Source organism: Rhodamnia argentea, chromosome 3 (genome assembly GCF_020921035.1).
Source record: "Rhodamnia argentea isolate NSW1041297 chromosome 3, ASM2092103v1, whole genome shotgun sequence".
Taxonomy (NCBI): Eukaryota; Viridiplantae; Streptophyta; class Magnoliopsida; order Myrtales; family Myrtaceae; genus Rhodamnia; species Rhodamnia argentea.
Window position 1 is genome coordinate 14,074,661 of NC_063152.1, and position 17,424 is coordinate 14,092,084.

Consider the following 17,424-nt stretch of genomic DNA (forward strand, 5'->3'; position numbering starts at 1 on the left):
TCAATCGACACGTCCGGTCATGGCGGACAAAACGCCTCCCTAAGCTCGTCCAATTATAGCCAATTGGGTGTCCAATTTGATCGTAGAAATTCATCATCCAATCTGCAGAGTGTCGCGAGCTTGAGGAAGAAGACGACACTGTTCTGGTCTGGTTCGACCGGTCTAAATCGGTTCTGACGTGTAAATTTCAAAATTAATCAAAATTTATGGGGAATTTTTGCAATTAAACCTCAAAATTGAACTTAGGGGCCTAAATATTGTCTAGAAATGTGATTTTACCCAAAAGTTCCCATCAATTTCTACAAAAAACCCCCAATTTTTTCTAAAATTGCAAATCGGAGAAAAGCTCAATTGGACGCCTAAATGACCAAATTGGATCAAATTATCCCTGCCAATCAATTCAGAGCATATGAAAACCTTAGGGAGTAGTCCAATTTTTCCATGAAAGTCCGTTGATCAAAAGTAATTTCGAAAATTGGAAATTTTAAGGAACTGAATTGCAAAGAAATTGGGGATTTTTGTCCAATTCATGCAATTCGCACAATTGGGGGCGAAATTGATCAAATTGAAGTTGCAGAAGACTGAAATTGAATGTCTTGACTCAAGATGTGTGAAAATTGCAAATAAAAAGACTCAAATTGCATTTTTTAGGCGAATTCAACCCTTGATGTTGTGAAGAAACACCTAACATTGAGTTCAATTTTTAATTTTTCTTGCATTCAATATGAAGAGGGAATTAAAATAAAAATACGGAATATTTTTCTATATTTTTGTGACCTCGGGAAGTATTTTTTGCAAGTTTTCTTGTATTTTCCTATTTTCCAAAAATATTAAAAAATGTGAAAAATATGAAAAATTATTTTTTGTTCAAAAATGGTTCTTTATGCTTGGCCAAGGCTACCAAACTTGATTTTTCAATTTTTTTAACTTTTTTGTGAATTTTTGTGAATTTTATGAAGTAAAACTAAGAAATATTTGATCAAAAATCGGTGTCAACAAATGATGTTAGTCTTTTTAAGTGCGGGCTAAGAGTGAGTTCATATTCGAATCCATGATCTTATATTACAGGTGGAAGAGGAATCTATCTAGCGAATACCCAAAAATTGACATAATCTAATGGAAGATTATGAATTGTCATTAGAAATTCTCAACCTTGAACTTCTTGTAAACAATTCCAAGTCAAGTTCGAACGTTTTGAATGTCTGAATTTCTTTTTCATTTTTTTGGCATTGATACCCAACTTCCTTCAGTCGCGTTCCGTCCAAATTTGATTTCATTTATAGAATGTGTGAAGTCCAGTTGATGAGGACCACTGACCCCAGAGAGGGATAGAAGCAGGGAAGTTTAGAATTTCTCTTCTTTTAAAGATGAAAGGCACGGTCGAAATACGTAATAATGCAGTTCAAAGTTTGAATAGAAGGGAGTGTCTCCACTCTGGATTTGTAACAGAGTCGGCACAATTTAGTGGGAATAATTTAGAGAGTTTTGACTAAGTACGTTCCAAGCGGATTAAATTAAAAACCGCCGTATCTGTCGTTTTTTTTTTCTTGGTCAGAAATAACATTTTATTTCATTCACTTCCTCAAGATGTAAGAAATAAATAACCAAATACATCTCAAATAACTTCAAAACAAAACAAGCTCCAGTTAAAAGAGAAATCATCATAACAAGGTAATGGGTTGCACGCTTAAAGAGCACATCTATGACTTCTTCACACCATAATCGGCGGCCAATTATTGAACTCGTCTTCAGCAATGAGCACACACCGAATACCCCATCTGTAGCTAGGCTTTGTCTTTCGGCGGTGCGCACTTAGGTTTAGCGTCCCAACATCATCACCGAGCAGAGTAAAAAGGTTGAGCGAGCATAGATTTGACATTTGTGAAAGCGAAATCTTCACGAAACTCTCTCCTCTGATCTCTTACGAAATTGGATTTGTTCACAAACAAAACCCGAATAGAGTGAAACCCCGAAAACATACACGTAGAAAATCCCAAATCTAAACTGGATTAGGATGGAAATATCCCAAAACTGTGGGAGAAATTGGCCGTATCTGTTTAATCCCTAACATTTTCATATTGGGCTTAACGTCAATTTTTGCCCTTATGACATGGGCCTTCTACTTTGATTCCAACGAGGGCATTCTTGGATGCGCATGGAATCTTGTTCTTGTCTGAGTTTTCTTCGCGTGAAATGTAACCCCCCAGTGTCCACACATGAAATTATTCGACCAAGCCTCATCATGTGACTCTCCAGACAAAGGCGCCACACCCTTGCCGAGAAGTAAGTCGAGCTTCTCTCCTCATAAGCAATTCATATGTAATATGAAGGTCCGCAAGTACACCGATCATTCTAACAACAGAAGCAGCGAGCAAACACTGCCATGCTCATCTCTGCCCATATAACTAGAATTCCAAATGGTCTTGGTTCACAATGCTACTGCACACATTATTTATGGTTCACATGTCACACAGGGAGCATAGTGAAAAATTCTCTGCACCTTCTGCAGCCGAAAATTCAGTCCTCTGCCGCTGTTCAAGAACATCATCATGAGCTGCCATCTCTGCATGTCTAGTTGCCTAATGAAAGCGCAAGGAGAAAAAATAATGCAAGCATATCAATGATCAAACTTGGGAGCTTTGCCAGTGAGAAAGTTGTTCTTAGTGTAGTAGGAAATGCATTTCATGAGAAATGTTCTCTCCTTCAAGTCAACAAGTTTTGCTCGCCTGAAGTTGCTGAGAATCTCACATAGAAAAAAGATACTGAAATGCACCTGGTTATTCGATTAGCCACCTCCACTATAGCAAGGTGCCTTTGTCTTTAATTATGCTCCACAAGATACTGGAAATCAGCTTTTTTACCCAACTGGATTGGAACCTCAAGGATGTCCAACGCAAGCTTTGTGATGCGAATGATCTTTCGCACGAAGTATAATGGCGCTGGGTGTCCCTCGGCGCATATCTCATACTATCTTCGCCAAATGGCTGGCTATCATGAGGAGGATGAAACACTGATCCGGAACTTCGGACATAGTTTAACGGGCCCCGCGCTAGCATGGTTTCAATTAATTGACTTAGCCTGGGTCCCGAGCTGGGAGGATTTATCGGAACACGAATTTGAGCTCAATCCGACGTCGTCGACCTGATCCGCTGGTTCTAGCTGCAGCACCGTTTCACCTTCCGATTAGATTTGTGTTGATCCAAATGATCCAGAAACGTATTACTAATGACATCCGCATCATTCTCCTCTACTTGAGAAAAACTCGTCCTCGAGTTAGAATCAAAATCCGGATACATTGGCTCGGTTGACTCATGGAATGGCGACAAATCAGCAACATTAAAAGTGTTGGATATGTCCATGCTATGTGGAAGGTCTATGACATAAGCATTATCATTGATTCTTCTATTGACAGTATAAGGCCCATACTTCTTCCGCTGCAAGTTGCTGTAAGATCCAGCTTGTAACCGCTCCTTACGAAGAAACACCATAATCTGATCACCTACCTCAAACACCTGCTTTTGCTCGTGCTTATCTGCGGCTGCCTTATACTTCTTATTAGCTTCCTCCAGCTTCTGTCTGACTTCATGATGCACTTCTACAATCTGTTTAGCCATATGATCCGCCGCAACACTCTTGTCTGTTTGCTTAGGCAATCGTATCAAATCTAGAGTATGCTGAGGCGCCTTTGTATAAACAACAGTAAAAGGCGATCCGCCAATAGAACTATGGATTGCATTATTATAAGCAAACTCTGCCCGAGATAAAGCAATATCCCACTGTTTCGGCTTGTCTCCATAAATGCTTCGAATCAAATTGCCCAGAGTTCTATTGACCACCTCTGTCCGACCATCAGACCACGGATGTGCTGTGCTACTAAAATTCAAAGAAGCGTCAAAGAGCTTCCACAAGGTCCTCCAAAAGTGCCCCAGAAACTTACTGTCTCTATCAGAAGTAATAGATTTAGGCACTCCATGCAAGCGAACCACTTCTTTGAAAAATAATCTGGCCACACTTACTGCATCGGACGTTTTCCTACAAGGAATGAAGTGTACCATCTTGGAAAATCTGTCTACCACAACAAAAACAGAATTTACGCCTCTTTGGGTTCGTAGCAAACCAAGCACAAAATCCATAGACAGATCTTCCCATATATTGTCGGGAACGGGTAAAGGCATGTATAGACCTGTATTCTTGCACGCGCGTGCAAGAATTGACACCAACGAGCGTGCAAGTCTTTGCTAATTCTCTTCTGACTATTCGGATACTTCAAAGCTTCATGATCAGAATATAGCACGAATTCTTTTCCTATCGGATAATGCTCCCGTGTCTTTAACGCCCTTACGACGGAATAAAATTCTTTGTCATAAGTACTCCACTTCTGTCTCGCGTCGCTAAGCTTCTCTTTGAAATAGCAAATTGGTTTGCGCTCTTGAGATAAAACAGCTCCTATGCCCACTCCACTAGCATCACAGTCCACTTCAAACAGTTTATCAAAATCGGGTAAAGCCGTAACGGGCGCGGTACATAACTTTTCTTTCGTAACAAATAAACTACTCTCGGCTTCCTCCCCCCATACAAATTTACCTTTCTTCATACACTCTGTAATTGGGGCCGCAATAGTACTGAAATTTTTAATAAAACGCTTATAAAAGGTAGCCAACCCATGGAAACTCCTAACTTCAGAAACGGTTGTAGGAGCTGGCCACTCTCTTATTGCTCTAACTTTCGCCTCATCCACCTCTATTCCCTCGGCGGTGATAATAAATCCCAAGAATAACAACTTATTAGTCGAAAACCGCACTTCTTAAGATTTACATACAAGCTTATTGATCCGCAAAGTTGTCAATACCTCCCTCAAATGCATCAAATGCTCCTCCTCAGTTCTACTATAAATCGGGATATCATCAAAATAAACTACGACAAATTTGCCAATAAAAGATTTCAAAACCTGATTTATAAGCCTCATGAAAGTGCTTGGAGCATTAGAAAGCCCGAACGGCATCACCAACCACTCGTATAGCCCCTCTTTTGTCTTGAAAGCTGTCTTCCACTCATCGCCGGGCCGAATACGAACCCGATGATAACCGTTCTTCAAATCCAGCTTCAAGAACCACTTAGCGCCATGTAACCTATCCAAGATGTCATCCAATCTTGGAATAGGAAACTTGTAGCCCACGGTTATCTTGTTGATGGCTCTGCTATCTACACACATCCTCCAACTCCCATCTTTCTTAGGAGTTAACAGGGCAGAAACAACACATGGGCTCATACTATTTCGAATATGCCCCTTTCGCAACAACTCCTCCACCTTCTCCTTTAGAATCTCGCTCTCCTTTGGACTCATCCTGTAGTGCGGTAGGTTAGGCGGACTAGCACCGGGAATTAAGTCTATATGGTGCTGAATATCACGCATAGGAGGCAATCCGTCTGGAACCTCCTCGGGCATCAACTCGCTAAATTCCTTCAATAAAGGTCTAACTGATTCAGGTTGCTCCTCTACTTGTTGTTCGGCCTCTGCCTCAATTGGCTGCTTTACTATCAAAACATGAATTTCCCTAGTCTCCTTAATTTCAGAGTCAAATTTCCTTGTAAGGGTAAGGAAATTACTTCCGCAACCTGTTTGCTTTTGTTCTTTAGGGGCAGCAATGTATACTTCACACCATCCTTCACAAGATTATACCGATTGCTCCTCCCCGAATGCCGAGCATCTACATCAAATTGCCACGGCCTCCCAAATAACACGTGACATACATCCATGTCTACCACATCACAATACAATTCATCATGATATTTACCAATGGAGAATGGAATTTTACATCGCTCAGTCACCCGAATGCCGTCTGCTCCAGATTTAATCCATCCTAACGTGTATGGGTTAGGATGCTTCTCCACGGGTATGCCTAGCTTCTTCACCGCCTCTTTCCCGATAATGTTCTCCATGCTCCCACTTGTCAATGACCACAAGTGAAGATTTTTCCCAGGAATGGTACAGCTGGTTCGGAATAAGCGATGTCGCTGCGAATCATCCTCCTGTTTTGGGGCTAACATCATCCTGCGCACAACACAATTCACCTCCTCTTCCTCTTCTTCAAAATCATCCTCGTCGCCATCCGGTTCACAACAATATTCATCTTCCTCCTCTTCCCTCGCTGCCACATTAACCTGTCTTTCTCTCGAGGGCATTCATTAGATTTGTGCCTGTGTTGATTACACCCGTAGCACTTTATCCCCGCTGGTTTAGCGTAAGGATTTGGGTTCGCAGATTTCTGCGCTTGCGTTCCCTTATCCCTCGCCTCGTTTATAGGGCGCTTCTCCACCACCTTACATCTCGACTCCGTTACGTGTTATAGCGATTGTTGAAGCCGCTTTTCTCTACTGAGCTGTTCGAACCGCTACCTCTATAGTTCTCGTAGCCCCTCTTACCCCATTCTTGCTGCATCATCTCTGCCTTCATCGCCATGTTCTTCGCTTGAGATAGATTCCGCAAAATCTGTACTCCAATCTTATCTCGGATGAAGGGCTTCAACCCATCGAGATATCCGGCCACCTGTTGCCCCTCCGTCTCCGACAGGTTATTTCGCTCCGCCAACCTCATAAATTCTGCCGTGTACTCATGTACAGCACCGATTACCTTCTCGGGCAACGTTGATATTGCTTTGGAACATGATCTCGCTCATAATCAAGAGGAAGGAACTCCTGCTTCAAGAATCTTCTCATCCTCTCGCCAAGTTCGAACTCGCTCTTTTCCTTCTCTCGCTCTCCTATTCCGCAATCTCTCCCACCATGCGGATGCACCCCCTTCAATCTACATGCTACTAATCGCACCTTTTTCTCACTAGGGGTTTCCATATAATCGAAGAATTTATCTATATCAAAGAACCCAATCTAGAAATTCCTCTATTCCCTGGACCCCCATTAAAAAAAGGGATATCGACTTTTAGTTTAAAGTCGTTACCTTCCACGATCGTCATAGCGTCGCCGCCGTCTCTTCTTTCACGATCGTTGTAACGTCCCCCTTCGATTTCCTCCATAATTGTTCCGGTTTGCATAATCATCACGTTCTTCATCCGAAACTTCGGTCTCCTCTTCTTCCAAACTCTCTGAATAAAGAGGATTATTACGCCTGCGAACAGAACAGGCCTATCGACTGTGGTCACCGCGAGCAAAATCTGCACCCGGCCTTCCGCCTTGTCGCCGATTCCGATTCACATCAACGCCGAGACCCTCGAATCGATCTCGCTATCTCGTCAAATCGCTCTTCGAAACGACGAAGGCCTTGATCAAATCGTTGATCTATGCGTTCCATTAAACGCTGCTCCAAACGTTGCAGCCTGTCGTCCCCAAGGATTGGGGCTCCGGTCTCCTGAACATCGTCACGAAGACCACCGCCACGCCATAGGCTCGATACCACTCCGACGCAAAGATTCGACGAATAACGCAAGAAAACCCTTGCTAAAAGAGAGAAATCTCGAAAATTATGTGAATATTATTGATGATGTCTTCAAAAAACGTGATAAACACCTTTTATAGGGTGTTATCCTAACCCTAGTCCAATTAGGAAACAAAATATCAAAAAATGGAAAATTACAAAAGTGCCACTGAAATAAAATTAAGCCCGAAAAATACTAAAAAAAATAGGAAAACCCATCTAGACATTCTCGAACGGCCAAAATTCATCGTTAGTCACGGCCAAAGGCCGTGAGTATTGATCAGGACGCCGTTTCGCTTCAGTCTGCCGAATTTGAGCTCAATCCGACGTCGTCGACCCGATCCGCTGGTTCTAGCCGCAGCACTGTTTCGCCTTCCGATTAGATTTGTGTTGATCCAATCGATCCGGAAACGTATTACTAATGACATCCGCATCACTTTGCCCTATAAAAGAAAATCAAATAGCTCTTGTTACTTGTTAGGAGGAAAAAATATGAGCATAAGAGAGAGAAATTCCCCCATGCATTGCATGACCGCAATCAGGCAATTCAAAAGGAAATCAACATCGAGTTGCTACGAGTGGAAATATTTAAGCATCAATTTGCAGCGGCTAATGGAATGAATCCATGTCTCATTGCTAGACGATCAAGGATGTCCAGTAGAAATCAATTGTCCTAGCAAACCTATTCCAGCTGTAATAGGTATATACTACCCATCCACATTTCCTAGACACCTCAAAAGCACCCAAATCCCTCTGTCTCATTGGTTTCGACCGAACCAACCCATGTGCAGCGTGTGTGACGTCGATTGTTTTTCCACTGAACGTAGACTGGACCTGTTTCTTTGGATAAGTTGCCACCTATCAAAAGAAAGAAGAAAAGCTATACCTTCTAGGGACTGCCAGTGAATTCACTTCCAAGCATCCACAGACATGAAACGTCTCTCGATCGAATTTGACGGCACATTCTTCAAGTTCCCGGGGAAATGTAGCACCAAACCAATCAAATTCAAAATCCAGCCCAAGCATTACACCAGCTTAATACGATTTGGATGTGCCGGGCATTACCTAATCTATAGCACTCTTACCAATTTCCACGGCTTTGGTCAGCGGTGGTAGTCTGTCACCTCCGCTCGCTGGTCTCCATCGCCTTCAGTTCTCTAGGAACTCTGTTTGAGGGAGACGAACTTCTTCTATTGGTCACCTCCGTGGCAAGTGGCGAACTTACACTTGTTAGAGCTCGCTGGTGTCTGATAGAAGATGATAAGTCGTGGTGCTAAAAGTGAATAAAGAATTACAGAATTTTAGTTAGAATATCAATTAAACGCGAATAAGAAGAAGAAAGAATGCATCGTAATGGACATCAGCTGAGTTCACTTACCTACGAATTGCTTCCTTATCAAGTTTCCATCATTCCACCTACAAAAACAGTCAGTCAACAAAAGCTTTCTCATCTCCATCCGTCGAATTGGAAGTTGACAGAGTCTTCATTCGCTTGCCTTGAGGGAGAATAAACTCTTGATTTCTCTTTGATTCTATTCGACTATGTTCCTCAGAACTCATTCGACCATCTTCCATGTCCTTCAATAGATCTATCTTGATCGAACTAACTTTGCTCTCGACTTCCGAATCTATCGATTTGAGAACAACCTCGAGGAGTAAAGCTGGATCCATTAGCTGATTGTTTTGAAGTGCGGCCTTTAAATCATCCTCTAGTGGTTTGCATATTATTCGGAGACCCCACTTTTTCACATATGTAGTTGACACACTAAGGCTGAATTGTACATAATTCCCATCAATTTGACCAAAATCGACTACACCCCACAGGTCAGATGGTACGAAATACTGAATCCACGTATAATCATAATCTGGAACATCCACATGAAAACTCGGATCTCCTCGGAAATACCGCCCTTCGCCCTCAACATATGAAAAAATCTCAAAATTGGCAGGGGTCATCCTATCTTCCCGTTCATGGACAGCGAAAGAGAAAGCCAATCCAAGAAACTTGTCATATAAGTCCTTTGAAGCCTTGAAAGATACGAAGCCCTCTTCAACAGGGACGACCCACTCTGGCATCTCTCCTCCCATGAGAGAAATGTCCAAATCACGAGGTACCTGTCATGAAGAGATATCGTTAGAAAGAACTCGAGTTTGTTATTTGTGCCCAAATAGAAGAATTCATTTCGACTTTAGCAAGTATTTCTAGCTCTCTAAATGAGTATAGATCCAGTGATCCTTGCTTGCACTAATATACAAGTTTCATGTGATGGAATCATTATTAACAAAGTACGGCATCGCATGCACACGTGCAGAATTACTTCATATTTTTTTGCTTTTTTGAAGCCCAAGCTTGCATTATCTGCAATTGGAATGTACAAACACACATTGAATTCAGCATATACTTCACATCAATATGTGCGTGTATGAGAGAGAGAGAATCTAACCTGGTCACGTGAAGAAATATCAGCCATGGCCAACCCTCTACGGACAAAATGATGAATTAAAGTTGAGTCACTTTTTTGCAGAGATTCGCTATTATCCACCTCTATTCTGCCCAATGACAGTGGAAGCTCGGGAATCTCTCGTAATTGAGGGCATTCACTAAAAGTCAAATATAACAAATGATCACGCTTACTGATGGACGTAGGAAGGCTATTAATATTGTTCCTCCCCAGATGTAATTCCTCCAAGATGGGACAACAGGAAAGGTTCTCAAGAAACTCTACTTCGGTCAAATTACAATCATAAAGATACAAAAACAATAAATTTGAAAGTCCGGTCTTCATGCAGGGATCATTTGAATCCTCAAACTTTGGAAACCCGATTAAGTTTGTGCAACACTCAGCGCCCAAGGCTCTAAGGTTTTGTAACTTGTAAATGCTAGACGGAAGACTTACCAGGTTCTTGCATTTATCTAAATTTATTTCCTCCAAAGAGACCAAATTTTCTATTGATGCTGGAAGTCCTTTAATAGCGGTCTCTTCAAGATCAAGCTCTATTAGGCCTTCCAGTTTACGTGGAACATCAGGGAACCTTTCTAATTTTGTGCATTTTCCAAGTTGGAGTTCCCGTAGATTTTTTGCCTCGAGCACTTTTGGAAAAATTCTAAGTTCAGAGCAATTACGTAAATCCAAGACCTGTAACTTGCCATGATCTCCGATGGACACATGTACTTCTACCAAGTTTTTGCAAAAATTCAGATGCAATTCCTCGAGATTTGGAGTCCATGATATGTCAGGCGTGCGAACCAACGACTTGCAGAAGTCGAAATTCATGTACTTCAAATTTCGGAAATCCTGCACAAACGGCGAAATCAGCTTTGATAAACATTCTGGAAGGGACAAAAAGGGGGGGTTTTTGTAGGATGCTGTTTGCTTCCTTATATTTAGAACGTGGAATTCCCGTTTGAGAATAGGTTGCCACTGAAGCATATCCGTTATTGTATCTTTCACGAAATTATTACATTTGAGGTCGTCAATCGTAAAATTTGAGCAATTTGTTTATTCAATGTAGAGTTGATCTGCTGCAGAGTCCACATTTATGCATTATGCTAGTTGTTGTACATAGACGGGGCAGTCAAACTCGTGAACTTTAATATCCGATGCAATTGACGGTGTCCATGTTTTTATAATATTGATCATTAATAATATCACAATCTTTTTTTTGGTCTTGGGGGCTTACCTTGATTCAGGGTTATAAAATTAGCTCCACAACACGTGAGGGAGATTGGGTTCGTGAGGGAAAGGATATGGAATAATTACTAGTCAGGTTTCTGAGTAAATTTTCTAACCTAGTAATTAACTTTTCATTCAAAGTTACTATAAACTGATGTGGGAAGATTTAAAATCGTATTGAGAAATTACTAAACACTTAAAAACTTTACCAGTACTCATTCATACACACGTAAATATTAGCAAATTAGAGTCAACTCCTATCACTTTACATTTCAGAAATTATTTGAAAGAATTTAAAATATATAGATATACAATACAGAAAAGTTCGCAAATAAAATTGTGTTAACAAGTATGAAAATAATAGATTAAATACCAATAAGAATCCCATGCACATTTACCTCTTGTTAATTTTCGTCTCATGAAAATCCTAAACTAGGACGACCATGACACATTTACCCCAAGTTAATTTTCATCTAACAAAAAATCACAAACTGATAACTCTCAACCAAATCTACTCTTCATTAGTAGATAAAAATTAGTTCGGGATAAATCTGTGTCTCGTGTCATGCATGTGGCAATCACAAAATTCAAGTGAAGTGTCACACAACAAGCATGCAAATGTAGGGAACATAACAAAAGTATGCGAAGCGTCATGCCATGTGACAATTCATAGAACTATAGTGAAGTGCCATGTGGCTGAGTGCGGATGCGGCCACATGATAAAAGTGTTCCACGGGTCATGGCATGTGGCAATCACAAAAGCAAAGTGAAGCATCGCATGACAAGCATAGGAATGAAGACTTTGCTAGGTCTGGCTATAACTATATATCATAGATGAACGGGATTGCGTAAAATTTACTGACCTATAAATTTTATTGAATTCATGCAAAGCCAATCAAGCCAACTTTGAAAAACATTCCAAGGAAAATAAAAATTTCATTTTGTATGCTCGGTTAAAAATCTGGCTCTGACTTTCCATTAGGAAATTAGCGGTATGGCCGTCTTGCATCACTTATATTAATTTAGTTGTGCACCCAATACACATAGTGCTGGCAAAGTTCCTAATAAGTACTCTATTATATGTCCACTTAGAAGTGTTCCTCCTTGAGAATTGACTTAAGTAATAAACAATGCCTTGTTTTACAGAATGATGCATTCAAACCTTCGACTGAGCTAATTTTATTGATGCTGGACAAATCCCCCGCGTTTTGGCTCTATCACTTGATGACTATGTGGCCTACCCCTCAACCAGCTACTCCTTGGGTAGGTTGGTCATATTTTTGTTTCCTTCTTTGTTCGATCACTATACAAATTTTTAGTAAAACAAAAATTTTATGCGTAAACAACCGATGGCGAATTGCATTTTGAATTTCTTCACTAGGTAGATTTGATCTGATTTTGAAATATATCTATGTTGATAGTTAGAGTTATTAGGTTTAGGAAGTATGTAAACCTTAATCTATACATGTATCGAGTGAGAGATTGAAAATTAGATATAGTCAAATCAAAATGCTAATGAATATTGATTAGATGCTGGCCGCATCTCCTGCTATGTGGCAATCAAAAAAGCCAAGTGAAAGTGTCACGTTGTGAGCATCGGAGTGACCACTTTATGTATAATCAGTTAAAGTTAACACTCTATCACGATGAACTTTTCCCAAAAATTAAGAAACTTCTAAATTTTTTTGAAGTCATGCAAAGACAACAAAACGAATTTTGGAAACCATTATGTAAGAAAAAAATATAAGATTCAACTCAAAATCTGGGTCTCCCTTTAGATTAAGAAACTAGTGGTAACTACTAAATCCCTAATTATATCGTATTACGTGTAAACACGGTACAAGCATTATTGGAATATTTTATCACATCTATTTGGAAATTCTGCAACTAACAATGCCTTGTTTTGGTAGTCCGGTGCATTCAAACCTTCGACCGAGCTAATTCTATTGATACGGAACAAATACGGCCGTCAACCAGTGTGCATTGGGTAAGGTAAGGCTCCATCACTTGATGACTACTTTGAGCTGAGGCTGCTATAATTATGATATTTGATTCGCCACATTCAAATCAAACGCTTGACCACTCAACTAGCGACTCTTTAGATGATTTTACTTTTATACACAAGATCAACGGGCTCACTCTTCATATTTTTGTTTTCTTTATATGCTATCATCATACCATTTTTCTATAAAATAAAAAGGGTTATATGTAAATAACCGACACAATCAAAGTGAAGTAAAATAGCTTACTTACACTAGCACATTTGCACATGCTAACTCCATCTATATTACAATATACAATAAGAAAGACGTCCTACTTTTAGGGAACTTTGAATCTTCTGTTCCTTCTATCACTTAAACTCAATTACATATTTTATAAATACTATCGCCATGGACGGACACATGAAATAGGTTATTCTATTTTATCTCTCGCAACTTTCAATATCGAAATTTGAATTTTCTCTTGATGCAATGACCTTCACGATAAATTTTCACATCCCGAAATGCCTTTCTCTTATGCGTATAATTATATGATTTCTTTGTGCGGTCCAATTATTTCTAATAAAGTTCATCATGCTTGATTTTTCAAATGCCAATTTTGTCGCACGTAAAATATTGCTGCGAGTAATTAAGAGTCATTTTGAAAGAGAAGCGGTTTCTAAAATATAGGAACACCACTACTCCCGTGTAAGAGTATATATAATACACAAATAAACTCACCCCCAATGGTTTTGGCATTGTTGTCATAGTGCCTCCGCGCATGTCAAGTCCCCGTAATTTATTTGGACCAGAGGAAAATTCTGGAATCCGGGGAGCATCGGGCCATTCAAACCATCTGAGCCGATTTGGAAGACACATTGGACCTTGGAAAGAAACATTTCCCAAAATGAGCAATTCCAACCCTCTCAGCTTTGTAAAAGCATCACGACCAGTAGATATCTCTATTGGCACAAGTGAATTCAACACTATGGCTTTTACTTTTACGTTACAATCTCCCTGCATGTACAAGAATATTTAGGTTATGCATGTTCGGTAATTTGAGTCAAAAGATGAGAATTGGAGTTTTGAGCTTATGTGCAAGTCTTACCATGTCGCATGACAGAACATCAAGCACATCCTCATACGCCCATAGTCTGCTGCGTCTCTCGGGATCATCGGATTCTTGGTTCACGATATCTTTACCCATCAATTGAATCAAGTCATGCACTTGTATGCTTCCGGACTTAGTTCTTATCAAGGACCTCTCGGTGAGAATCAGTAATCCTATTCTCGCATTAAGGTCACAACTATCAAGAACTTTCTTAACGTGATCAAAATCCCATCCCTTAAAGAAGCGGGCAATGTGGAGAAAAATCTCTTTCTCATTTCGCTCTAGTCCTTCATAACTTATTTTGAGCACATCATTGATGTCTTTCGTAGGACTTCTAGAAAGCTTGTCTAGCGCACTTTCCCATTCATCTTGTCTTCTACCACATAAGAAGGAACCCAACACCACAAGTGCTAAAGGAAGGCCTTTAGCATGATCCAAAACACCATCCACTAGATCTTCCCTTATTTTTAATTTGTGGTGCGGAGGAAAAGCATGCTTACTAAGCAGCTCACGAGCTTCACCGTTATCCAGTGCTTTAACTTCATACACATGATGTTCATCTATCCAACGAGTCAACAAATGGCCATCTCTTGTAGTAACGAGGATCCTACTCCCATTGCCAAACCATTCGGCTTTTCTTGCTAAAGCAAGTAACTGCTTCTCGTGATCCACATCATCAAGGATGATAAGAACTCTTTTGTTACGGAGTCTATCTTGTATTAGCATAACGCCTCTATCGACATTGGGCACCACTATCTTTTTGTGCGGTAATAATATATCGTTCAAGAATTGTTCTTGCAAAGTAACTAAACCCTTGCGATCTTCTGAATTTTCTCGAACACCTGCTAGAAAACTTGAACCATCAAATTGTCCGGAAATATCATTATTGATGGCTTTCCCCAATGTTGTCTTTCCAATGCCTCCCTGTCCCCATAATCCCACCATGAGAACATCATCTTTAGACTCAAGGTTTAACATTGATTTTAGCTTAGCCACTCGTGACTCTATCCCAACCGGATGCTCAGCAACATCTAAAGGTGTTTGGCTTAGGCGAGTTGAGATGTTCTTCACAATTTTTTGCAAAACATTTGATTCATCATCTCTGGCAAAAAGGGTAAAAGGAAGTTTTAGCATCATTTTAGCAATTGGAATAAGCAAATAACGAGCAATCACCAGCAAAGAGTGACAAAGCAGTGCATCTCATTTTCAGATAATTACAACCAAAAGAAAATGTATTCCCACCGAGTCAAATTTGAACTCCGAGAGCTCCACACCAATCAAAACATGTGTCTGTCTACTTAAATTATCCATGTTCTTTTGCTTTAGACATGACGATTCACTTATTTTTCGTTTTGACTCTCATGTGATTTAGGACTTTGAACGATGGTTAAGATTTTGATTCCAAAACCATTAAATTCCCCGAAAGCACGATGTTATTGCTTTACATGGCCTGCACACGCTAATTAATCCTATACGATATTGGGTAAGGGAAATAACGCTACTTAACATTCTGTCCATTTGGCAAACAAGTTTGAACATTCTATTCTGATCAAATGAATCAATAAATTTTTCAAGCGATGAAGTGCTAGTGTCCATTTTTAATTATTGGAAAAGCCACGCGTCTGTTTTATGGATAGCCACGTGAATTTTCGAACTCAAAATGCCACCTGTAACTAGTTTGTGAAATGGTTGGCCAAAATCGAAAATCTATAGAACTCAGAGTGACTAAAATGAAACGTGAAGACCTCAAATAGCCCATAACTAAATAAATAAAAAATTATCACACTCGTAAAGAATAGTTTCATATACAAAAGATGGAACCCTTTCTACTTACCCATCATTCAAAGTCCACCCGATCAAGTGACCGGCGTCCCAAAGAGCTTTCTTCCATCTCTCCATTTTCTCGGGATGCTTAGACTCATGCTTAGCTAGGCCTCGTGCATAACTCGCTCTCCCCCCTCTCACTTCTTTTGGGTCTGCTTTATAAAACACTGGTAGAACGATGAGGTCATTCTGCTCCTTGCACTCCATAATATTGGCCACCTCTTCCAAGCACCACCACGAGAAAGCATAATTCTCAGAGAAGACGATGATCGCGATGCGCGATTCTTTGATGGCCTGCATGAGCATCGATATTTTATCTCCCTTCCACAGTTCCTCGCTATCTCGAAAAGTATGTATTCCATTCCGGACTAGCTCGTTATAGAGATGGCCGACGAAGTTTTTACGCACGTCCATGCCTCTAAAACTCAAGAAGACTTCATAAGGCCCTCTGGATTTCGATGAAGGAGCCATTGATACGATGGAGTTCAACAATCAAGAACGACAGTAAGCTTGAGATTTGATGCAGTGTTTTCAAGTGGCTCGTTCACCACTTGATCTTCTTGTTGATTGATTCTTATACTACAGGACAGAGACTTCGGAAAATGGGAGTGGTTAAGGATGGACCAAGACAGGTAATGGTGTGAACACAGAGACTTTTTTCACTGAAAGACCGCGTACCGCCGCGTTGTCCGGATTGAGAGATATCTAAAGGTGTGAACACGGGGACTTTTTTCACTGAAGACCGCGTGGGCCGACAAAAGCTAGTCGTGGGCTGATAAAAACAACTTTGCTGGCTTCCTCGAAATTTCATCCCCAACCTCTGAGAAGTTGTTTTCACCTTGCTAAATAATAATCTACCACATGACCCGCTCAAGAGACATGTAATTACCAGAAATATCCCAATCAAGTGATCTATTAATAATTGTGGAACTATTCGGACTGTCCTTCGGTCTTTCTGCACAATCAAGTGTACCAGCCAAAAAAATAATAAATCTATTAATAATTATAGAAATGGTTGACGAAAAAAATAATAAATTTATTAATAATTATAGAAATGGCCGACGAAGGTATTACGCATCTTCTCTCTGAAACTCAAAAAGACATCGTAAGGCCTGTGGATTTCGATGAAGAAGCCATTGGTATAATGGAGTTCAACCATAAAAAACGACCGTGAGCTTAAGATTTCATAACAGGTTTTTTTAAGTAGCTCATTCACCACTTGATCTTCTTGTCGATTTATTCTTGTATATTAGAGGATAGCGATGCACGACTTTTTTACTGAAGTCCGTGGACCACCGTCTTACTCGGAATCTCGAATATGCTGAGCGAAACAAGCTTGTTTGTGGCCGACAAAATTATTGTACGGATGGACAAACAACTCTAGGGTGGTGGACATTCGTGATCTTG

General features: G+C 40.3%; 2 protein-coding genes across 2 annotated transcripts in view; both read right to left on the reverse strand.

Annotated features, from left to right (window-relative positions):
- LOC125314483 (tRNA-specific adenosine deaminase TAD2-like) overlaps positions 1–17,424 on the reverse strand; it is a 636,221-nt gene that overhangs the window by 44,950 nt on the left and 573,847 nt on the right. The gene's annotated exons all lie outside the window — the stretch shown is intronic.
- On the reverse strand, positions 8,858–16,694 carry LOC115733981 (disease resistance protein RPV1-like). Its single transcript, XM_048275571.1, has 6 exons — positions 16,028–16,694; positions 15,223–15,295; positions 14,191–15,117; positions 13,980–14,099; positions 10,327–10,725; positions 8,858–9,544 (listed from the first exon to the last, which is right to left on the reverse strand). Exons 1-6 carry the CDS (start codon positions 16,486–16,488, stop codon positions 8,858–8,860), a joined length of 2,667 nt encoding a protein of 888 aa, XP_048131528.1. The 5' UTR covers positions 16,489–16,694.

Coding starts and splice junctions, on each gene's coding strand:
- LOC115733981 (XM_048275571.1), bottom strand. CDS start 16,488: ATGGCTCCTTCATCGAAATCCAGAGGGCCTTATGAAGTCTTCTTGAGT. Junction 15,296..16,027: donor GGGTGGACTTTGAATGATGG/GTAAGTAGAAAG, acceptor CCTTTTTGCCAG/AGATGATGAATCAAATGTTT. Junction 15,118..15,222: donor TAAGCCAAACACCTTTAGAT/GTTGCTGAGCAT, acceptor TTATGGGGACAG/GGAGGCATTGGAAAGACAAC.